Source organism: Psittacula echo (genome assembly GCF_963264785.1).
Source record: "Psittacula echo genome assembly, chromosome: 13".
Lineage (NCBI taxonomy): Eukaryota > Metazoa > Chordata > Aves > Psittaciformes > Psittacidae > Psittacula > Psittacula echo.
The window spans coordinates 13,540,508-13,562,801 of NC_137749.1; the positions used below are offsets into that span (position 1 = coordinate 13,540,508).

Genomic DNA, 22,294 nt, shown 5'->3' on the forward strand with positions numbered 1-22,294 from the left:
CCATGGTGAGCCCCAGCTCTGGGGGGTGACAATGGGGACCCCCCGTGGGACCCCCCCCACCCTGAGCTTCATCCCGCTGCTTTGGGACCCCCCGAAGTCATTAAACGCTGCCTGAAGCCGTGTCCATGAGCTCAGTGTCATGGGGTGAAGGGGACCCATGGGTGCTGTGGGGATGGGGGGGGTCCCATGTGTGGCACTGGGGGCACTGGGGGGCACTGGGAGCACTGAGGGGCACTGGGCTGCAATGGGGGTAACGGGAGCACTGGGGGGCACTGAGCAGCAATGGGGTTCAATGGGCGGCAATGGGAGCACTGGAGGGGCACTGGGTGTCACTGGGGGGTAATGGGGTTACGGGGGCACTGGGGGTAATGGGAGCACTGGGGGCACTGATGACGTCACTCGCAGCCCGTGACGCCACTCGCTGCTGTGTGACGTCAGGGGGACCCCGCGATGACATCACGCCACCGCCGCTGCGCGCTCCGCCCCCCGCGCTCCGCCTCCGGCCAGAACGGCTCTTGCACGACGGTCCCTAACGGCTGAGGGCTGTACCATTCCGCTGCTCTGCGGGGGGGGTATGGAAGAGCACCCAAAGCAGCGGTAGAACCGCGGTCCCGGACACCCACCGCTGCGGCACGGGGCGCACTCGGCTCCCCGCGGAGAGTGCGGGGTCCGCGGGGCGAGCCCTCGGTGCTCTGCCTCGGGCAGCTTTATTCCCTGTCCCCCCCCCCTCAGCTTTGCCGTGGTACGTGCCAGGGGCTGGGCCGCGCCTGCGCAGCGCGGGGCGGCGGCGGCCGGACGTTGGGAGCGCGGAGGAGGAGGAAGGCGACAAAATGGCGTCGACGGGTGAGCGGGGCCGGGCCGGGCTGGGGGAGCTGAGCGCAGGGCCCGGCCTCAGCGCTGCCGGGGTGGGGGTGAGGAGGGTCCTGCCGGACCCAGCCCCGGCTCCCGCGGTGCGGAGCCCGCGTTACCCCTCCTTAAGGGGCCGTTAAATGCTCATTAAGGGGCCGCGGGGGGGTCTGTGCGCTCTGCGCCGTCTGGGGCCGCTCGGGACGGGTCCGGGTGCTTGTGGGGGTCCTGTGAGGAGAACCATGGAGCATCAGAGGAGGAGCGGTGCAAAGAGCTCAGAGCGGAGGCTCAGTAAGGTTTAAAGCGCGGGAGGCGAAGGCTGGGCTGCTCCATAAGGAATATGTCCCGAGTGTGAAGGAATGGGATTGATAGTGGGGAGGTTAAAAGGGAATGAACCAAGTTCCTGATCCGATGTGGTAATGCAGGGGTGGGAATGGGGCTTGTAAACCCCGCTCTGGTGCATGGGAAGGGGCTGCCTTGGAGCTGCTGTGCCATTGTGCGCCTGAGCCTCGTGGAATGGGAGGAGGAAGATTGTGTTTCCCATTGGAAGTGAAGGCTCGGAAGGGGCTGAGCGAGCAACAGTCCTGAGTTATTGATGTTTGGAGCGGATCGGGTTTAAGCTTTCCCAAGGGAGGAGGCCGTGTTTGGGTAGGGCTGTGGGAAGGCTCTAAGGGGGAATGTGTTCAGCTGTGGGCCCCTCACTGCAAGGGAGACATTGAGGGGCTGCAGCGGGGCCAGAGGAGGGCAGCGGAGCTGGTGCAGGGACTGGAGCACAGTGTGATGGGGAAGGGCTGAGGGACCTGAGGGGTTCAGTCTGGAGAAGAGAAGGCTCAGGGGGGACCTGATGGCTCCCTACAAGTGCCTGAGAGGAGGATGGAGCCAGGAGGGGCTGGGCTCTGCTCCCAAGGAACAAGGGATGGGACAAGAGGAACCGGCCTCAAGCTGCACCAGGGCAGGTTTAGATGGAGCTGAGGAACAATTCCTGCCCCAGAGGGTGCTCAGGCATTGGCACAGGCTGCCCAGGGCAGGGCTGCAGGCACCGTCCCTGCAAGGGTTCACACCCCGTGGAGACGAGGCCTCAGTGCCATGGGTTAGGGGTGGCCTTGGCAGGGCTGGGGTTGGACTGGATGAGCTGAAAGGGCTTTTCCAACCTGGTTCTATGGGTGCTGAGTTGAAGACCTAAGCAGAGGGGTTGGTTGGTTGGGGTCTGTAGCAGGGGAGGTCCATGCTTAGCAGCCTCCTGTGTTCTTAAATCCTTGGAGGGCTCCAGTAACCCAATGGGGTGCAGGAAGTGGGGATGCAATGGGAACTACAGAGGTTGTGGTGGCTGGAGGGGGGACAGGGGGAGATGGGGGTGTGAAGGGGAATCGTGGGTATTTATGGGAATGGCTTTAACCTGCCAGAGGGGAGACTGAGATGAGCTCTTAGGCAGAAGCTCTTCCCTGTGAGGGTGCTGAGGCACTGGCACAGGGTGCCCAGAGAAGCTGTGGCTGCCCCATCCCTGGCAGTGTTCAAGGCCAGGTTGGACACAGGGGCTTGGAGCAAGCTGCTCCAGTGGAAGGGGTCCCTGCCTGTGGCAGGGGTTGGAGCTGGAGGAGCTTTAAGGTCCCTTCCAACCCAAGCCATTCCTTGATTCTATGAATGGGTTTTAGCACTCAGGGTTGAGCAGAGCAAGGAGCTGTGTGTAGGCTGAAAGAAAACAAAGAGCAGCCCCCCGAGCTCCATCAGTGAGTGTTTCAGGGCTCAACATGACAGCCTGCAAGGAAAGCAGCAATAGTGCCAGGGGGGTTTAGCAGCTTGTGCTGCGCCTTTGGGAGTGTGGAATCCTTCAGTTCGGTGGTGGTTTATTGTGTGTGGTGTTTTGGGAGCTTCCTTGTGCTCTGGTTCGGATCCCTGCGCTCTGGTGTAAGGGCAGAGTAATTCAGACCTGTACAAAATGACCAGCAGAGTCTGGGTACCTATTGCCTTGTCCCAGCAGCAGCAAGGGAAGTGGGAAAGGGGGAAGCTCACATTGAGGGTTAGGAGGAGGAGGAGAAGCTTTGTTAGGGGTGAATCCTCAGGACCCAGGAGGTCCTGGTGTGTGGAACCAGGATGTTCAGAGTGATTCCTGGTGCTCTGTCACCCCCGCTGGGAGCAGGCATCCTCCCAGCCTGGGGGTGCGTGGAGGCTGCAGGAAGCCATCAAGGGCTCCTCACATTCCTAAGGGGGATCAGTGCTCCCCGAGGGGTGACTGTGGTGGAGACACCAAATCCCTTCCCCTGTCCCTGTCTGAGGAAGGCTCCAACACCCACCTTCTGCTCCAGCTGCTTCATGGCCTGAGCAGCAAATGTGAGCGAGGTCTGGATTCATTCCTGATCCCCCTCCTCAGGACGTCTGGGGTCCTGGGAGAGCTGGAATCTGGTACCGGAACGGTCTGGATTCATCCCTGGCTGTAGTTGTTGGTGACCTGGAGGGAAAACGTACTTACGGAGCTGTCACCATGTCAAATACAACCTTGTAATTGCCATGTGGACACGTTTTTCATTCCCACCAGCAAAGCACTTCAGCAGAGGTGATTGTGCTTGGAATATTCAGCAGGATGCAGGGCTTAGGGGAAGGAATTCCAGGGAGAAGTGCTAGAACTTCCCAGCCATTTGCTGGTGTCCTTGCAAGCCAGAGTGAAGCGTGGTGCTTTCTCTGTCCCCAGAGCCTGCAGCCTGGGGCCCTTTGAAGCCAGGAGAAGGGGTTGTGTCAACCCATGGCCTTTCCTTTGTTCCATAGGGAAGCACCCTCCAACCCCCCCCCCCCCTTTGGGTGCCGTCCAGGGTGGCAGTTAAACTACAGCAGGGTCATTTGAGATCAAAGTTGCTGCTGCAAACAGCACTTAACAATGGAGGGAAGAGAGGTTTTGTGGCTTCCCAAAGGACTGCATTTACCTTGCCCTCTGCGGCAAGTGGCTTTCCAGGTTTATAGCAGCTCTATGCAAGCTGCAGGAGGGAATTCCAGCTGCTGTGCTCTTAATGCTGCTCATTTTCAGCCTTTGTCAAGCTTTTTATTCCCCTTTCTTTTTTCTCTTGTAGATTATAGCACCTATAGCCAAGCTGCAGCCCAGCAGGGGTGAGTAGCATTCCAGTCTTCTTTGCTTGCAAATGACGGGCTATAAGCATGGAATAATTGCAGTTTAGGCTTGACTCAGGTGTGTTTGTCAATCCTTTAGCTCTTAGATTCCTAATATTTCAGCAGAAACCAGTGGGATACATGAAAATCACCTTGGAATGTGTTTTGCGTGGCTCAGAAATGATGTGTCTCAATTGATTTTACAGCTACAGCACGTACGCACCTCAGCCAGCTCAAGGCTACGCACAGAGCACCCAGGTAAAGCACGGGAGGGCTTGTAAGGGCTCTGAGCCATCAGTCTGCCTGTAACCTCTGTGGAAACAGCACCATCTGCCAGGAAAAGTTGACCTGTTGCTTCCCAAAGTGCTTCCTTAGGGTGAAAACACCCTGAGCATCAGAGCCTCAACAGTCCCCTCTGTGTTCATACAGCCTAAGGAGGTTGTGGAAGGGATTGGAAAAGCTTCATTCTCAGTGTGTGTGTAACACAGCACTCAGTGGTATAGGAGAGAAAAGCCTATAGAAAAGGGGGAAATGCCACTGGGGACATTGCAGGAGGAGGAGGAGGAGGAATAGATAGTTCCTGCAGTAGGGTGGGAAAGCCGTGTGCCAAAACCAGGCAGGAGAACAGGTTTAGTCTGGACATTTGGGTCAGCTTAAACAAAGCTGACACCAACTTTTACTTTGAGCGAGTACTTTGAGGCAGAACCATTGCAACCAGTTGTAGGTTACACAGGAGAAGTGTAGCAGAGTAGTAAATGTAAGAGCAGAAGGTTTCAACTCCATCCTCTAGTGGGAGACTAAACCAACTAAACTCAGCTGTAGACAGATCCTGTGGGAGGTTCCCAGTGTTTCCTGCCTCTGGGTGACAAGAGCTTCCACAGGCAGTGACATGCTCCATCTGATCAGTGCTTTCTACTCTTCACTTGAGGGAGTAACACAGGCTTAGATCCCAAAAGGCCTTTCAGTTCCAGGCTCCTACAGGAGTTGGGAAATCCCTTTGGGAATCTGGGTGTTAAGGCTGTTTTAGTGTCACTTCTTGAGCTAGAGATAGAGTTTTACCCTAAACCAAGCTGCTGGCAGCACGAAGCTGTTGGAAGTTGGCTGGTCCCTGGCACGGGGCTGAGGTAGCTCTGAAGCTGCTAAAACTGCAGCACCAGCAGCTCTGTGCTAATCCAATGGGAATCCTGTGGTTGAAGCCATCCTCCAGAACTGGCTCTCACTGAGTGCAAAGGCACCGGGGTGGGAGCAGCGGTCACAGGGATGGTTTGGTGATGGCAAGGCCTTGGGTGCTCCCACTGTTCCCATCCTTGGGTCCCTACACAAACTCCTGTTTTCCAAGCTATCAGCTGATGGACATGAAGAATATTCAGCACAACCTCACTAAAACCTTAAAGAGGTTCCTTCTACTGCACACGAAAAGGGTTTGACACGGAGGTAACTTGTTTTACCTCCTGCAGTTCTGCCCCCTGAGTAGTCCCACGTTTCAGTTCAGCCCTGGGAGGTACCTGTGAGTACTGATGGGTGCGCAGGCAGTTAGGAGGAGCTGGGTGCTTTCATGCTTTAGATAGAGCAGAGATGAGGTGGGACAATAGCAAAGGCCTTTGTAACCTCATTGCCCAAGCTTTCCTCAGTAGCCTTGGCTTGCTCTGGTTGCTTTTAGTACCTCAGGTAACACAGACCCAGGTCTGGGTGCATCTCTGCACCACCAGCGAGTCTCTTGTGGTGAGGAATTAACTGTGTGTCATCTCTGGAGCAGACGTACGGGCAGCAGAGCTATGGAACCTATGGACAACCCACGGACGTCAGCTACTCCCAGCCCCAGACGACCGCGACGTACGGGCAGACGGCCTACGCCACGTCCTATGGGCAGCCCCCCACCGGTAAGAGCCCCCCCACCCCGGGCCTCCAGGGCTGGGCCTAACCCTGGGCAGGGAGTAGAGCTGAAGTTTGCATTGGGGAACTCCAGCCCAAACTATGCTCTGCTGTGGAAAGCGCTTCCGTCCTCGAGCCCACCTTGAGCCAAGGGCACTTTCCAGTGATGTGAAGGTGGTGGTGCCTGGGTTTGGGTGCTCTTTGGTGCTGGAACCAATCCTGGCTGCAGAGTGGTGGGCTTAGAGCAAAGCAGCCACAAGCTGTGCTCCCCTGGAGTGTGGGCTCTTGGGAACCAGTGTCCTCAGTGCTTGAGTTGATAAAAATCTCATCAATGGATGTGGTGGGAACCTGTTCTGGTAGTGTCACCCTCTGCTTTCTGTCCTGTGCTTCCCACAGTGGAAGGGACCAGGACAGGTCTGACTGTCCTGCTCATTCTTGCATGGAAAATGCTATTTAATCCTGTGTAAACTTGTGGGGTTAACCCTTTAGTGGCACTTGGATTTCCAGTGCAGCCACATGTTGATAGAACAAGGGGGAATGGGTTCAAAAACCAGGGGAGATTTAGGTTGGATCTAAGGCAGAAGCTCTTCCCTGTGAGGGTGCTGAGGCGCTGGCCCAGGGTGCCCAGAGAAGCTGTGGCTGCCCCATCCCTGGCAGTGTTCAAGGCCAGGTTGGACACAGGGGCTTGGAGCAAGCTGCTCTATGGAAGGTGTCCCTGCCTGTGGCAGGGGTTGAAACTGGATGAGCTTTAAGGTCCCTTCAACCCAGGCCATTCTGTGATCCTGTGTTTCTGTGTTGGTTACTGTGCTGCAAACTATTCCAGACTGGAGTTTTGTACATCCGAGTGCCTTAATGCCTGGAAGGAACTACTGAGCCATGGCTCCATTCTGGTAGGTTTGGACTTAATATTCAGATAGTCCAAATTGAGAAAGAAATCACATTTTCCTGTAAGTAACCCCTTGGGTGCTGTTTGCTGTGGGTTCAGCCTTTGCTGTGGGACGTTATAAGTGTCTGTTAGAGCCGGAGCTGCCTTAAATGCTTCCCAAAGGAAAGGAATACCCCACTGCCCGTCCCAGTATCTGACCAGAGAAGCCATTGAGGATGCTTCACAAGGAAGAAGGGAAGAGAAAGTGTTAATTTATAGTCTCTCCAGTTAGACAGCACTGAAAATAGTTCAGGTCTTTACATGGATAAGGAAAACTTCTGGAATGGGAGCCGGAACCCTCCCGCCAGCAGCTCTGTGGGTCATCTCCGGGGGATTTTTCCTTTCTTTTAAAGCACGTGGACATAAACTGGCAGCAAAAAGGATTTACAGATTTCCACAATTCCTTTCTTAGGAATGTTTGAGCCCTTTAATCCTTACTGCAGGCTCCAGTCCTGCAGGGCTCCCAGGAAGCTGCAGGACTGCTGCTTTGCCTTGTCCCTTAAGAGTGTGTTTGCTAAGCTGGGATCTCCAGGAGGGGAGTTATGGAATCCCAGCCTGGTTCAGGTTGGAAGGGATCTTAAAGCTCCTCCAGCTCCAACCCCCTGCCACGGGCAGGGACCCCTTCCACTGGAGCAGCTTGCTCCAAGCCCCTGTGTCCAACCTGGCCTTGAACACTGCCAGGGATAGGGCAGCCACAGCTTCTCTGTTGATCCAGGCTGAGCACCAGGTTGGGTTTATTCCTCCTACCCTTTCCTCTCCTTGAGGAGCCTGAGCTGTGCAATCACTGATGGTGCTCAGAGCCTTCCTCCCTCACTGGGCTCTGCCTTTCATGCTAAATACAGCCTGAAGTGTTGCTTGGGGCATACACGTGCCCTCAGGGACATGCCATTTTTCCACTTGAATCCCAATTTACTTTTCCTGGGCATTGCCTCACTGTAGCAGAGGGATGGCTGCAGTGACTTCAAAGCAAAGTGCCTTTTCCTGTCTGAGCAGCCTATTTTTGGGTAAGATGCTGTTGTGGTCAGGGCAAATCAAACCCTGGGCACATCCACCCCAGCACTGCCATCCAGCCTTGGGCTCCTCCTGGGCTGCCCAGGGAGTGAGTTACCACCCAGGTCCTGCTGCTTCCTCCCTGGGGCTGTAGGAGAAGGTGTCTTGGAGTCACCCCATCCTTTGGTATGGAGAAGAGGGGTTCAGGAGCCTCCGGACACCAGCTGGATTGGGGGATTTATGAGCACCATCAGATCTGTGATCATGGGTTGCTTGAATGGGTTGATTAAATCACTGCGGTGTATCAGCAGGAATTTAGGAGTAAAGAAAGAGCTGCATGGTTTAGGGTTGCTGACTTTCTAAGCACGTTGTTTGAGGGCAAAGACATCACTTCAGATGTTCAAACACGGATCTCCTCCCCAGCCCCTCGCTGGCACAAGCTCTGGGCCACACAGGACCAGCTCTTCAAGCACAGCCCTTGTGGGTACCTTTTCTTGCTGCTTCCATCAGAGAGAAGCCTTCAGAAGCTGAAGGCTGCTCATTTCAGAGGAAACCTGTCTCTGGATGCAGCATTTCCAGTTGATATTCCCTGAGGACCAAGTCCTGCAAGCTTCCCCTCCTCCTGAAGGATTCCTAGGCTTTGGTAAGGGTGTTCCTTGCAGGCTTGGATACTTTGAGTGGAAATGAGCCATGCAGCTGGAGGCCTGAAGCAGGTTATCCAAGTTCTTCTTCCCTATGGACTCCCCATTTCCCTTACTACCCGGTAGAGGGAACAGAGAGAAGTGGTGTCATGTAAATGCCCCCTCAAAAACACACCTCTTGAGGGTTTCCATTGTACCCAAGCTCAGTGTTGAATGCCAATGCAGCCCAGCAGGGTGGTAAACCACTCACTGCCTGTCCTCTGGTACAAACCCTTCCCTCTGGGCACACTCACACAAAGGGAAAGCTCCATCTAGAGCTGAAGCATTTGAAGTCAGGATTATTCCAAGTGGTTACAAACCTCCTTTGCTTGATGGGAGAGGTTGGTGCTGTCCCGAACAGTGCTGAGAATAGGGCTTGGGCATGGGGGGACCACCCTAAGGCTCCAGGTCCGGGCAGAGCAGCCCAGGGCAGGGCTGTGGCTCCAGCAGCACTTATGCAGGCTGTACTTATGCAAACAAGAGGCTTTTTTAGCCTGTGGTCAGGCTGCAGCCACTTAAAAGAAGGGTTCATTTAATGTCTGGTGTCAGTGACCTCTTATGGAACGCTGTGGTGGCTCACAGTGAAGTGTTTGGGCTGCTTCAGTTTGTCCAAGGCTTCAAATCACACTCATGCTGTCCTTCTCAGCAGCATCCTGTTCAGCAACACTCGGAGCAGGACTTTGCTGCTCAGAGAACCCCTCAGCAGAAAGGAGCACTGACCCGGAAACAGGTTGATAGTGGTTCCTGTACATTGTTTGCCAGTGGGAGACCAGCTTGCTGTGTCCAGGTTGGCTGCCCTGTGGTGTGGGATCCAGCCCATGGCGTCCAGCAGGAGGCTGGTGCTGTGAGGAGTGTGGTGGGAGCTGGTTTTAGGCTGGTTGCTGCAGGGGACAGGCTCGTGTCCCCTTGGAGCCCCCCGCTTTTCCATAGCCAGGAAGCTCAAGAGCAGCACTATGGGACAGAAAGCTGGTGGTGGGGTTTCTCTAATGCAAACTTCCTCCTCTCACTTGCGTTCCTCTTCCCTGGGGATTCTGAGCACCTTTGGGAGGGACCCTGGCTTTGCAGCAGGGCAGTGAGATGTGGAAGGCCTGCGGGGCTTCCTGAGAGGGCTCTGTATTCCACTTGAACTCCATTTGCTTTGCAAATGAGGGAATTGAGATAGAAACCACAGCCCAATGTGCCTGAAATGCTGTAGAAGAAGAGGAGGAGCCTGGCACGCGTGTCCCATGTCTCTTAAAGCCAAGGGGAGAAGCTGTTACCTCAGTTGTACCTTAAGGTCCCATCATAAGCCCCAGGCACGGGGCTGCTCGTTGGCAATCGATCTGTATTTGTAGTAAGTCAGCTTTTGCAGAGGATATTTGATTGCTATTTTGATACCAGTTATTAATATTGATTGTTATGAAGTTGATTTTTCCCTTGGAAGCCTCCATTTGATAGTTTGAAAACCCACCTGCAAGGCTCTGGACCATGAGAAGGCATCGTGTTCATTGACAGGTCTCCCTGGTGCCAAGCCAGATGCGATTACACAGTGCTGGAAACACTCATTTAAATGGAGCTGCTTTGGGATCTTGGATGTTGTAAAATTAGTCTAAAATAAAGGCGTGAGCTCAAAGCTTTTTACCTAAACCAAGCAATTCTAAGGGAAGTGAAGGTACATAAACCACTGGGTGATCTTTTTAGACCTTTCTCTTAAGTTAAAGCAACTGTAAATTGTTGTCCTTTGTTTCCAGAGTAAATAAGACTTCCTGAATGCCTCACAAAGACTTTCTCAAGCCAGGCTGGTGCTATTTTATGTTTCTGTTTGTCAAATAAAGCCAGAAGGATGGGACTGCACTTCTTAAACTCTCTTACTTCAGAGCTCTGTGCTTTGTTACAGTAGCTGTGGGCTTTGGTAGCTGTGATCCAACCCCTTTTGGATGCTGGTTGAAGGCTGGCTCCTGAGGGCATGGTTTTGAGTGGTGAGGGCACTGCTGGGGCTGTGGGATGAGGCTTCCCAGGGCAGGGGGGCTCTCCAAGGGGAGGTGTGAGTCAGCTCATCTGGGATGTTCCTGCAGGGGTAAAATCAGTGCTGGACTCGAGGTGTGATGAACCCTCAACAGAAGCTCAGTGGTTTGGAGGTCTCCAACCTGACGTGAGTGTTGGGCTCTTGTCTGTTGTAGGTTACAGCACCCCGACTGCACCCCCAGCGTACAGCCAGCCCGTGCAGGGATACGGCACAGCCCCCTACGACACCAACACCGCGACGGTTACAACCACCCAGGCTTCCTATGCAGCACCCTCTGCCTACGGCACCCAGCCCGCATACCCGGCCTACGGGCAGCAGCCACCAGCGGCTGCTCCCACAAGGTAATACCCATCTCTCCGTAGAGTCATGGAATAACAGAAGGATTTGGGTTGTGAGAGACCTTAAAGCTCCTCCAACTCCAACCCCTTGCCAAGGGCAGGGACCCCTTCCACTGGAGCAGCTTGCTCCAAGCCCCTATGTCCAACCTGGCCTTGAACACTGCCAGGGATGGGGCAGCCACAGCTTCTCTGGGCACCCTGGGCCAGCGCCTCAGCACCCTCACAGGGAAGAGCTTCTGCCTTAGATCCAACCTAAATCTCCCCTGTTTCAGTCTGAACCCATCACCCCTTGTCCTATCACTACAGTCCCTGATGAATGAGTCCCCCTCCAGCATCCTTGCAGCCCCTTTAGACACTGGAAGCTGCTCTGAGGTCTCCAGCAGCTTCTCTTCTCCAGGCTGAGCAGCCCCAATGTTCTCAGCCTGGCTCCATACAGGAGCTGCTCCAGCCCCTGCTCATCCTCGTGGCCTCCTCTGGCCTCGCTCCAGCAGCTCCATGTCCTCCTTATGCTGTGGACACCAGACCTGTGCACAGTGCTGCAGGTGGGGTCTTTCCCCTCCTCCCAGGGCTGTTTGCTCTCGGGCACACACCACCAGGACCTGCTGCTCTTCCTTTCTGTGCCTGCTGGTGCTTGAGCTTCACTCCTGCTGCAGCTGGAGGGCTGGGGGAAGCAGCGTGGGTCGGTTCTGCTCCTGCACAGTGAGTCAGGGCTGTCACTGGGAGATGAGCAGAGCAATGCAGCAGCAAAAACGGGCTCTTGACTCACGGCATAGAACAGAAAGCGGAGCAGCGCGATCCCACCACAGGGTCAGGCAGGATGCTGCTCCGGATCGGGACTGCTGGAGTCACGCATGTGCTGGAGGCAGTTTCCTTTTTAAACCTCTTGTGCCTGGGCACTGACGGTATTGTATTTAGTTGAATTGTTTGCTCAGGATTCAGCCTGCATCATGGAAACTCGTTTAGTAAGGACTAAAAACCGCTTTAGGCCTGTACCTGATGGCAGCCACTCCGGTCAGCAGAGGTGGAGCTTGGCTGGATCTGTCAGATTACACTTGAAGGATCAGTCCTGACATCTAAAATACCTTTTTCCCAGCTTTTACAACTCTTTTTACTCCACTGTTAAACACTCTTAACAGGATAGAACAAAAAAGGGGACATTCCAATCACATGCAGAGGATTCCTTATTTTCAGGCCTTGAGAGTTAATACTAAGCATAGATTGATGGTTTGTGTAGAAAAGAACCTTTAAGGATCTCCCAGTCCAACCCCCAATGTCCTTTTCGTTTCATCAGTAATGTGTATGGGGCAATATCTGCTTGTGCTGGATTCCAAGCCACACAGTGGGGATTGACAAGGGCCTGTAGGGAACGGCTTTAACCTGCCAGAGGGGAAACTGAGCTGAGCTCTTAGGCAGAAGCTCTTCCCTGTGAGGGTGCTGAGGCGCTGGCCCAGGGTGCCCAGAGAAGCTGTGGCTGCCCCATCCCTGGCAGTGTTCAAGGCCAGGTTGGACACAGGGGCTTGGAGCAAGCTGCTCCAGTGGAAGGGGTCCCTGCCTGTGGCAGGGGGTTGGAGCTGGATGAGCTTTAAGGCCCCTTCCAACCCAAACCAGTCTTAGTCTATGATTGAACTGACGACGTTTCTGGCTGCTATTGAGCTCATCCTTTCTCTCTGCACAGACCCCAGGATGGCAGCAAACCAGCAGACACCAGCCAACCACCATCGAGTACAACCGGCTACAGCCAGCCCAGCCTGGGGTACGGGCAGAGCAACTACAGCTACCCCCAGGTGCCTGCCAGCTACCCCATGCAGCCGGTCACTGCACCACCCTCCTACCCCCCTACCAGGTAACTCAGCTGAGCCTCATACTGCTGCTGTGCATATGGGTTAGCTTGGGCAAGAGGGGTTTGAAACAAACCCATGTGGTGGTTTTGGTGTCCTGGGAGTAGGGAGGGGGGTTCTTGTTGGGGCACTTCTTGTTGCACGGAGGATGGTTGAGTGCATACGTGTCTGTGTACCCCTCCAGCAGCAAGGTGAAAAGATGACAAATGTTAAGAGGTTTCCTGGATAGGGAGTGTGTTACATCCACCTTCTGCTGCCTCCTTACACATCCTTTGCCAAGGAGCTTGCCCTCCTCCCCTCAGAGTCTGTAATACGCTGGTGCTGACTTCCAGAGTGTATGATTTGAAACCGTCAGCCCTAGGGGCTGGTTTATTGCCCTTCAGCTGAAGACATTTCAGTGCCAGGGCAGAAGAGGAGCCTGTTACCTGCTTTGTTGCTGATTTTCTTGCCCTGGTGCTTTTGCCTCTTTCTCGAGGCATGACTAAATGGCGACAGGCCACAAGGTCTTGCTTTTAGCAGGCTCCTATGTTGATTTTGCCTCCTGGCACCAGACTGGCCTCCGCAGGGTGACTTCACCCGTTTAAATGGTTTATAACACCACATATGGCTTATAATTGCATTACCCTCCGGTGTGAGGCACTCCTGTGGCCTAATGCACACTGCCAGGCAGTTGGCTCATTGTTGCGATGCTTTTGTCTTCCAGCTATTCCTCCACGCAGCCGAGCGGTTACGATCAGAGCACTTACTCCCAGCAGAGCACCTACGGGCAGCAGAGCACCTATGGACAGCAGACAAGCTATGGCCAGCAAAGCAGCTATGGGCAGCAGCCCCCACCGACCAGTTACCCCCCCCCGAGCGGGTCCTACAGCCAGGCCCCCAGCCAGTACAGCCAGCAGAGCAGCAGTTATGGCCAACAGAGTGAGTGGTCGTGGAGGAAAGGGTCTCTTCTTGCCCTTTCAGTGTGGGCTGCCTCTGAAGGAGGCTCAGTTTGGGTCTGAGGCTTGGAGCTGCGTTGAAGGGAAAAGCCCCCAACACAAAAGGGACGTGGAGCTGTTGGAGCGAGGCCAGAGGAGGCCATGGAGATGCTGCGAGGGCTGGAGCAGCTCTGCTCTGGAGCCAGGCTGAGAGAGCTGGGCTGGGGCAGCCTGGAGAAGAGAAGGCTCCTGAAGGGGAGACCTGAGAGCAGCTCCAGTGCCTAAAGGGGCTGCAGGAAACCTGGAGAGGGGCTTGGGACAAGGGCCTGTAGGGCCAGGCCAAGGGGAATGGCTTTAACCTGCCAGAGGGGAGACTGAGATGAGCTCTTGGGCAGTGACACACTGCAGTACTCCCTTCAGTGTGCAAAGGTGTTTGACAAACACAGAAGCACCAAATACTGCGAAGGCTGGGCTGGGTGAGATGTGATGTAACCAGTTGTGGGTGGGAGTTCTGCAGGGGTTGGGCAGGTAGGCCCCAACATCAGACTTGATTCCACACTAGAAGGTAGCACATCTCTCCTTAAATGAATGCTGCTGCTGTAAGTGCTGGAGCAGTGATTGTTGTGATGATGCTCTGGAGCTGGAGTCAGGTCTGAGGGCCCAGAGAAGGGACAGGCAGCTCCCTAACGTGTTTGTTCCAACCATTCTCAGGCTCATTCCGTCAGGACCACCAGAGCAGCATGAGTGTCTATGGACAGGATTCCGGAGGCTTTTCAGGCTCGGGAGAGAACCGGAATCTGAGCGGCCCCGACGGCCGCGGCAGGGGACGAGGGGGATATGAGCGAGGAGGCATGAGCAGAGGTGGGCGGGGAGGAGGACGCGGTGGAATGGGGTAAGAGCAAATCTTTTCTCCTTTTATCTACTTCTGGTTTACCCATAGGCTTTGAAACGGAAAGAAGGGACTGAAAGGTTGACATTCCCAAGTGTATTTCCATGGAGAGCACCTCTGTAGCCTTGAACACCCATGGAAGTATTATCCTTAGGGGGAACAGGAGCAGGATCTGTTTGGCTTTTGTCCTGCAGCTGGTTGGGCCCCAGGTTGGTGGGGGGGGTGGAATGAGGGGAATTGCTAAACCTGGAACTTTCAGCTCCCTTCGTGCTGTGCAGAGGTGAGATCCTCTCTGGGGTTGGACAGTAACCCTGGATCGAACACACACAAACCTCCCTGTGCCTCAGCAGTGGGAATGTCGGCAGCGTGGGCACAGACACGGCAGCAGCCTTGTGCCGGCCACAGCCGTAGCACATGGAGCAGCGTGTGCCTGGGGCAGGTCCAAGCCATGACTCTTGAGTGGCCACAGCACTTAGAGCTTGGTTGGAGCGTGAAGAAAGACCCCCTGAGAACATAAGGAGCTCCCCCTTGGAGCCTTCAGGTGCTCTAAATCAGTTTGGCCATTTCAACTGATGGCAAAACCTGGTTTGGTAACGCCTGTCCGTGGTGGTCTGATAGAGGTGAGGAAGGAGGACAAAGCCCAAAGGCTCCTAAGAGAAGGAAGCTGTAGCTTTGTGTGTGTTCCATCCCTTGGGACCGTCGGGCAGAGCTATGCAGAGTGTCCCTAGGTGCACACTGGGCTGGGCAGTGCTGGCCTCCTCCATAGGCAACTTTTCCTGGTGCTGTATGGCCTAGTGGCAACCAGAGTTTGGCAACTGAGAGTCCCACTCTGCATAGCTCTGTCACAGTGAAGTGGCATGAAATCTTTATCGGAGAAATCCAACTCCCAGTGTATGGAAATGGCAGATCAAAAAAGCCTGGCTTGTGTTGGGACACATCTGGCTTCAATTGGCTCGAGTGGAACAGGAGTTCCCTGGTTCTGCATAAAGATTTCACCCATGCTGTACTGATCACTAATGGTTGGCAGTAGATGTAGACACTTGAAATGTCTATCATCACATCTTCAAATTCCTAGCCCCTTCGGAGCTGCTCATGCCAAAGGTCTTGTCCACTTGATTCCGTGCCCTAATCCGAGCTTACACTGAGCACGGAGCCATGTCCCACCTGAGTAGACCCTTGCCAAGGGCTCCCCAGCTTTATGGACGTAGCCTTTGTGCTGTCCATAGGCAAGGTGGCCCTTCCTAGGAACACCAAGGGGCGGGTAGGGGAACTCGGCCCTCCTTAGCATGCTGTGGTGATGGATTTCAGTGTCTCCTGCAGGTAAGGAGCTCGATGTTCTTAACGTGCCCTTTTCTTTTTTCATTGACTCAATTATTTTCTATTTTCATTGGCTGTTAAACATGGAAACTTTTTAACATGCTTTGTCGCATTTATATGCTACAGGTTACAAAGTGAGAGCCTTGTATACACACTTCAATACTTAAAAAGTACCCGTACTCAGTACTCAGCCGGCAGCATAATGAAAAGTGGGACTAGACACGGTGTCCATATGGAGAGGAAAAAAATATACATAGGATTATTTTTGACCCCAATGTATTCATTGTATAAATGGAATCCTTCTGTAATGTGTTTTGGTAACTGCATCCTTGTTGTTTGGTAATAAAGCCAGAGGAGGTGTACTCTAGAATTGTGTAACGTTAACAAGTGTAAAGCATTGTGTTTAACACGAGAGCCGTGACGTAAATGGTGTGTGCTCGAAGGAGCAGAGCTGCATGCAACACCTTGAATCTCTGTATTGACAACTCTTTTCTTCCCAGTATTAGAGGTGCAATACTTGCTAGAAAACAGGCAGTGCTCTCCCTCCTCCGCTCCTCCACTTCCAAACAGCCTTTGTGCCTCTCCCAAAGCGAGGGAGAAGCAGCCAAATCCTTCCCAGGTGGCATTTTCCCAATTACCCAGTGCTTGGAAGCGCTCTTTAAGCTGTGAAGGCTTCAGCCACAGCTTTCCCTTTGCACCGAGACACGGTGTGTGTCCGCAAAGCTGCACCCCAGGCCCCCGAGCCCCCGCTGTAATGCTGTTAAGTTCTCCCTTCCACTTGTTAAACTCAGTGCTGTAAAAGGGTGTTCTACCGAGGGGATGAGGCAATGTGAGCTGAACTGTGTTGTAGGCATCGCGTGTGGTTGTCTCCTACCTGTTGAACTGTTATAATGTCAGGGCCGCGCGGGCTCAGCGAGGGGCTGAGGGTGCACCTTTGTGTACACACCGAGGGGAGGGAGCTGCCCAGCCGCCCAGCCCTACCATGAGGCCAAAACCTGAGCTCTAAACTCTGTAAACCATGGTTCCTTTTTGAGCTGTGAGTATTGCACTGCTAATACCCCCTCCGAGTAACGCAAAGGGTTCCGCCAAGCAAGGTGGTGGGCTCAAACCACACGAGGTTGCCTTATACGTAAAGGAAAATTGAGCGAGCTGCCCTGAAGAAAGGCATAGTGCCGAGATGAGAGACAGACAGACAGATGCATTGTTTGGAGATGTTTTAGCCAGTGCCCTTCTTCCCCAGTGAGCCGCAGAGGCTCAGAGCGGTCCTGGCTTTGTAAAGGGAAAGGCCTTCATTTCTTCGTTTATCCCCCCAGCAGCGCTGGAGAGCGAGGTGGCTTCAATAAGCCTGGTGGTAAGTTTTTGAGCCTTACAATGGATAGTGTTTAATAAAGCAAAAAAAAGTAACAAATTGCAGTCAGTTTGTAGCACAAAGTGTAATTGTTATTCGTTTAAAGTGGTTAAAATGCCCCATGCCACGGGCACTGCCGGCAATAACTGCGCTTACAGGACACAGGGTAACGTGGAGGAATTGAGCAACCACTCTGTGTGTAATGTGGGGAGGCAAAGAATTAATTGCATTTAATAACTATTATATAAAAGTAACTTTAATGACAACCAATTGGCCTGGTAAAGCAGTAAAACGAGCCAGTGTCCTAGTGGTTAATGGTTGGAAAGCTGCTCAGACCAGCAGGCGGCCGGGCCGAGAGGGTGCGTTGCTGCTCTGTCTGCAGTGCAGGTCAAGCTGAGTTTAACCAGCGCCATCGCACGGTGGTTTTACGTAGCTAGTGTTGTGTGTGTCGGTTCTGCAGCCCCCAAGGCCTGCACTAACACGGCTTCTTACGCTTCTTTCCCCACTGGCAGGACACATGGAAGAAGGACCGGACCTTGATTTAGGTAAGCACCAAGTCGTTGCCCGTTCCCTGCTCTGGATGAGGGTGGCAGCCACAGAAGGGCTCCTTCCAGCCATTTCATGAGTCCCAACTTGTCAGGCTGTTGGAAAACCACACTTATTTGTGAGGCACAAGAACTTGGGGGTGCTGCTCTGTACCTGGGTCAGCACAAACCCTGTTTGCAGCAGGCTTAGCCCAGAGCTCACCCAGTAGCCTCCCCTTGTGCCATTCCAGCCCGTTGCCATGCAGCTCTTCTCTTCCTGTTGCACAGGCGTGTCTGGAAGTGATGTGTCAGCCTGGCAGGGTCAGCACGGGGTGGACATCTGGGTGTGGGAGCCCAAAGGACACGGAGCAATCCCTCATCCTCCTCTCCATGTTTCCCATTAGCACCAAGTGGTTTAACCCCGTGGTCTCACCCGCCTTCCTGCGTGGAGATGGTGGGGTAGGGTCACTGCTCCCAATGCCTGGGCGTCCGTGTCACCTCCTGAACACACTCCTTGGGAGCGAAGCTGCAGCTCCATGATGAAAAGCACTTTGGAGTGTTGTATCCCACCCTGACGCCCTGAATTCCCTCCTAGGCCCCCCCATGGATCCAGATGAGGACTCGGACAACAGTTCCGTGTACGTGCAGGGACTCAATGATAACGTGACCCTGGAGGATCTGACAGACTTCTTCAAGCAGTGTGGGATTGTCAAGGTGAGGGACACACACATGTGAAAGTTGGCTCCTGGCTGGTGGGGGACAGGGATCACCCATCCTGGAGCACGGAGCTCATCTCCCTTCAGCCCTTCCCTCCCAGGAGCTGGTGGGCCAGCACAGTGACCACAGCCAGGGTTATCCTCTAGCTCGTGCTTCCCAAAGAGCCTGATTTGTCCCTTGAGCCTGATGAGGCCATGGAGGAAGCGTGGATCTGCTGCTGGTGGGACATGAGAGGGCTCAGGGAGCTGGGGATCGAGCAGGAGGATGTGGGGAGGCTGGGAGGAGCCTTTGAGCCAGGCAGTAATGTCCTGGGCCAGTTCCTCCCTTGGTTGGCTTGGCTGGGCAGCAGCTGCTGCTCCTGCTAAACTAAAGGGGCCTTTCTTGTGCCATGGAGCCACCAAGCTGAGGGTTGTTTGAGTTGAAAGCAGAACAGAGGAGAGCAAATCCCTGCTTGGCTTATGGTGAGAGGTGGCTTGAGGTGACATCTGTGTCGTGCTCTAGATGAACAAGAGGACCGGGCAGCCCATGATACACCTCTACATGGACAAGGAAACCGGCAAACCAAAAGGAGATGCCACCATATCTTATGATGACCCATCCACTGCCAAGACAGCTGTGGAGTGGTTTGATGGTGAGTGTGTGTTGGGGGTCTTTTGGGGTGGAATCACTTTGTTTGCCATTATGGAGCTGAATCCTTGTCCAGCTTAAAATCCTAGAAACAACCAGGTTGGAAAAGCCCTTTCAGCTCATCCAGTCCAACCCCAGCCCTGCCAAGGCCACCCCTAACCCATGGCACTGAGGCCTCGTCTCCACAGGGTGTGAACACTTGCAGGGACGGTGCCTGCAGCCCTGCCCTGGGCAGCCTGTGCCAATGCCTGAGCACCCTCTGGGGCAGGAATTGTTCCTCAGCTCCATCTAAACCTGCCCTGGTGCAGCTTGAGGCCGGTTCCTCAAGCATTTGTGTCCTCAGGGTGTGGAGGATCCGCAGTCGCCCAAGGCCAGCTTTAGGTGGTCAAGCTTTGGCCTAAGAAGCTCCTGGGTGTAACTGGGCAGACAAGCGTGGTGCTTGGGTGGTGCTGGCACCTTCTCCTGCCCCAGTTAACGCCTTGGTGCCCATGGAGGAGCCGAGGCCAGCAGCAGTGATGCTCTTGCCCTCATCTTCCTCCTCCCAGGGAAGGATTTCCAGGGCAGCAAGCTCAAAGTGACGCTGGCACGGAAGAAGGGCCCGATGAACAGCATGCGGGGCGGGATGCCGCCCCGGGAGCAGCGCGGAATGCCACCCCCCCTGCGCGGAGGTAACGTCCCCAGAGCACCCTGCCTGGGCGAGCAGCACCCATGGGTGCTCCCTGCCCTCCAGCCAGGGCCATGGCACCAATGAACCATCCCTGCAGGTCCAGGGGGGCCGAGCGGCCCCATGGGGCGCATGGGAGGCCGAGGTGGAGACCGGGGCGGCTTCTCCTCCAGAGGACCACGGGGATCCAGGGGGAACCCCTCCGGAGGGAGCGTCCAGCACCGAGCTGGCGACTGGCAGTGTCCCAACCCGTGAGTATCCCTGGGGCTTCCGAGCATCCCTCATCCCGGAATGATCCCGGAGCACCTTCCCGCTCCGTGCTGACTGCTGCTTGTCGCCAGGGGCTGCGGGAACCAGAACTTCGCCTGGCGAACGGAGTGCAACCAGTGCAAGGCTCCCAAGCCCGAGGGGTTCCTGCCACCGCCATTCCCACCTCCAGGTGTGTGTGTGGGGCGGGCACAGCCCTGATCCTGGGTTGTGCTCCTCTGGGAGCGGCTCTTCTGAAGCTGCTGTGGCTCCATCCCTCGGGAGCTGTGAAATGGAGGCTGGGGCTCCTCTGCTTTCTGTTCCTCACACACTTCTCAGTGCTTCCTCTGCTGCCAGTGCTCCTCCTTGGGGCTTGTTCTTGGGTCTGCTCTTTGCAGTTCCTCCTCAAGGCTCCTCTTGGGGCTCCTCCTTGGGGCTCTTCCTTTGGGTTCCTCCTTGGGATTTCTCCTTGGGTCTCCTCTTTGGGGTTCCTCCTTGAGCCTCTTCCTTGGGGCTCTTCTTGGGGCTCCGTGCCCTGGTTTCAGCACTTCAGAGCAGCACTCACCCCTTGGGCAGTGCCCTCCAGCGAGTCCCCTTTCCACACTCCCCTTGACTGCTCCCGGCATTCCCAGCAGCTCCGATGCCGGAGCAGCACCCGGTGCAGGGCAGCTTCTCCCTTCTGAGGCTCTCCCATCCCGCAGGCGGTGACCGCGGCCGGGGCGGCCCCGGGGGGATGCGCGGCGGGCGCGGCGGTGGCCTCATGGAGCGCGGTGGCCCCGGAGCCATGTTCCGAGGCGGCCGCGGCGGCGACCGAGGCGGCTTCCGTGGTGGCCGGGGCATGGACCGAGGCGGCTACGGAGGAGGCAGCCGCCGCGGAGGAGGAGGAGGAGGAGGAGGAGGACCTGGGGGGCCCCCGGGACCCCTGATGGAGCCCATGGGAGGCGGCGGCCGAGGCGGGCGACGTGGAGGACCAGGGAAGATGGACAAGTGCGTATGGGGAGGGATGGGGATGCTTTGGGCACTGCGGGGGGGACAGGGCGACAGTGGGGCCATATTGGGTTTGGGTGCTCAGGGGATGTTCAGTGGGTGTTGGGTGTTCAGTGGGTGTTGAGGTGTTGAGTGGGTATTCAGTGGGCATTGGGTGTTCAGTGGGTGTTCAATAGGTGTTCAGTGGGTGTTGAGGTGTTCAGTGAGTATTCAGTGGGTGCTCAATAGGTGTTCAGTGGGTATTCAGTGGGTGTTCAATGGGTGTTGGGTGTTCAATAGGTGTTCAGTGGGTGTTCAATAGGTGTTCAGTGGGTATTCAGTGGGTGTTCAATGGCTGTTGGGTGTTCAATAGGTGTTCAGTGGGTGTTGGGTGTTCAATAGGTGTTCAGTGGGTGTTCAATAGGTGTTCAGTGGGTGTTCAATAGGTGTTCAGTGGGTATTCAGTGGGTGCTCAATAGGTGTTCAGTGGGTATTCAGTGGGTGTTCAATGGATGTTGGGTGTTCAATAGGTGTTCAGTGGGTGTTGAGGTGTTCAGTGAGTATTCAGTGGGTGCTCAATAGGTGTTCAGTGGGTATTCAGTGGGTGTTCAATGGGTGTTGGGTGTTCAATAGGTGTTCAGTGGGTGTTGGGTGTTCAGTGGGTGTTCAATAGGTGTTCAGTGGGTATTCAGTGGGTGTTCAATGGCTGTTGGGTGTTCAGTAGGTGTTCAGTGGGTGTTGAGGTGTTCAGTGAATATTCAGTGGGTGTTAAGTAGGTGTTCGGTGGGCATTCAGTGGGTGTTCAATGGGTGTTGGGCATTCAGTGGGTGTTCAATGGGTGTTGGGTATTCAGTAGGTGTTCAGTGGGTGTTCAATGGGTGTTGGGTGTTCAGTGGGTGTTCAGTGGGTGTTCAGTGGGTGTTGGGTGTTCAGTAGGTGTTCAGTGGGTGTTCAGTGGGTGTTCAATGGGTGTTGGGTGTTCAGTGGGTGTTGGGTGTTCAGTGGGTGTTGGGTGTTCAATGGGGCTCCTGAGGACACCAGCACTGATCCACTCCTTCCCTGTGTATCCGCATACAGGGGCGAACACCGCCAGGAGCGCCGAGACCGGCCCTACTAGCCCCCCCGTGCCATCCCCCCCCACCCCCCGGAGCTGCGTTTCCTACCAGATTTATTTTTTAAAGCAGAAATGAACCGGAAACAAAAGAAAAGTTTTAACTTTCTAATTCCATATTTATAACGTTGGCCACGGCGCGACGGGGCGAGAGAAAACGCCTCCCGTAACCCCCACTCCAACGGGCGCGCCACCAGTTCTTGTGGCGGTTGGTTCCTTCCCCCCCCCCACCCCCCCCCAATATCCTTCCCTTTATTCCCGGTCCCGGATCCCGGTTGGCGCCGCTGTTCCCGGTTGTCACGGTTGGTTTTTTTATGCCGATCCAATAAACCCCCGCTGTTTGTATCCGCACCACCTCTCGCTTCCCATCCGCGCTGCCCC

At 55.0% G+C, this 22,294-nt stretch overlaps 1 protein-coding gene across 2 annotated transcripts; it reads left to right on the forward strand.

Moving 5' to 3' along the window:
• Window positions 1-779: 779 nt before the first annotated feature.
• On the forward strand, window positions 780-22,256 carry EWSR1 (EWS RNA binding protein 1). 2 transcript variants are annotated; one of them, XM_080628920.1, is made up of 17 exons: window positions 780-843; window positions 3,906-3,942; window positions 4,149-4,200; window positions 5,699-5,822; window positions 10,569-10,755; window positions 12,428-12,595; window positions 13,294-13,508; window positions 14,216-14,396; window positions 17,024-17,061; window positions 17,571-17,603; window positions 18,178-18,296; window positions 18,801-18,930; window positions 19,472-19,594; window positions 19,691-19,841; window positions 19,932-20,029; window positions 20,538-20,823; window positions 21,880-22,256. In XM_080628920.1, the coding sequence occupies exons 1-17, from the start codon at window positions 831-833 to the stop codon at window positions 21,917-21,919; spliced, it is 1,995 nt and encodes a 664-aa protein (XP_080485046.1). In that variant the 5' UTR covers window positions 780-830; the 3' UTR covers window positions 21,920-22,256. The 2 variants fall into 2 exon arrangements, with proteins under 2 accessions (XP_080485046.1, XP_080485047.1); XM_080628921.1 differs by having other exon boundaries at window positions 17,027-17,061.
• Window positions 22,257-22,294: the final 38 nt, after the last annotated feature.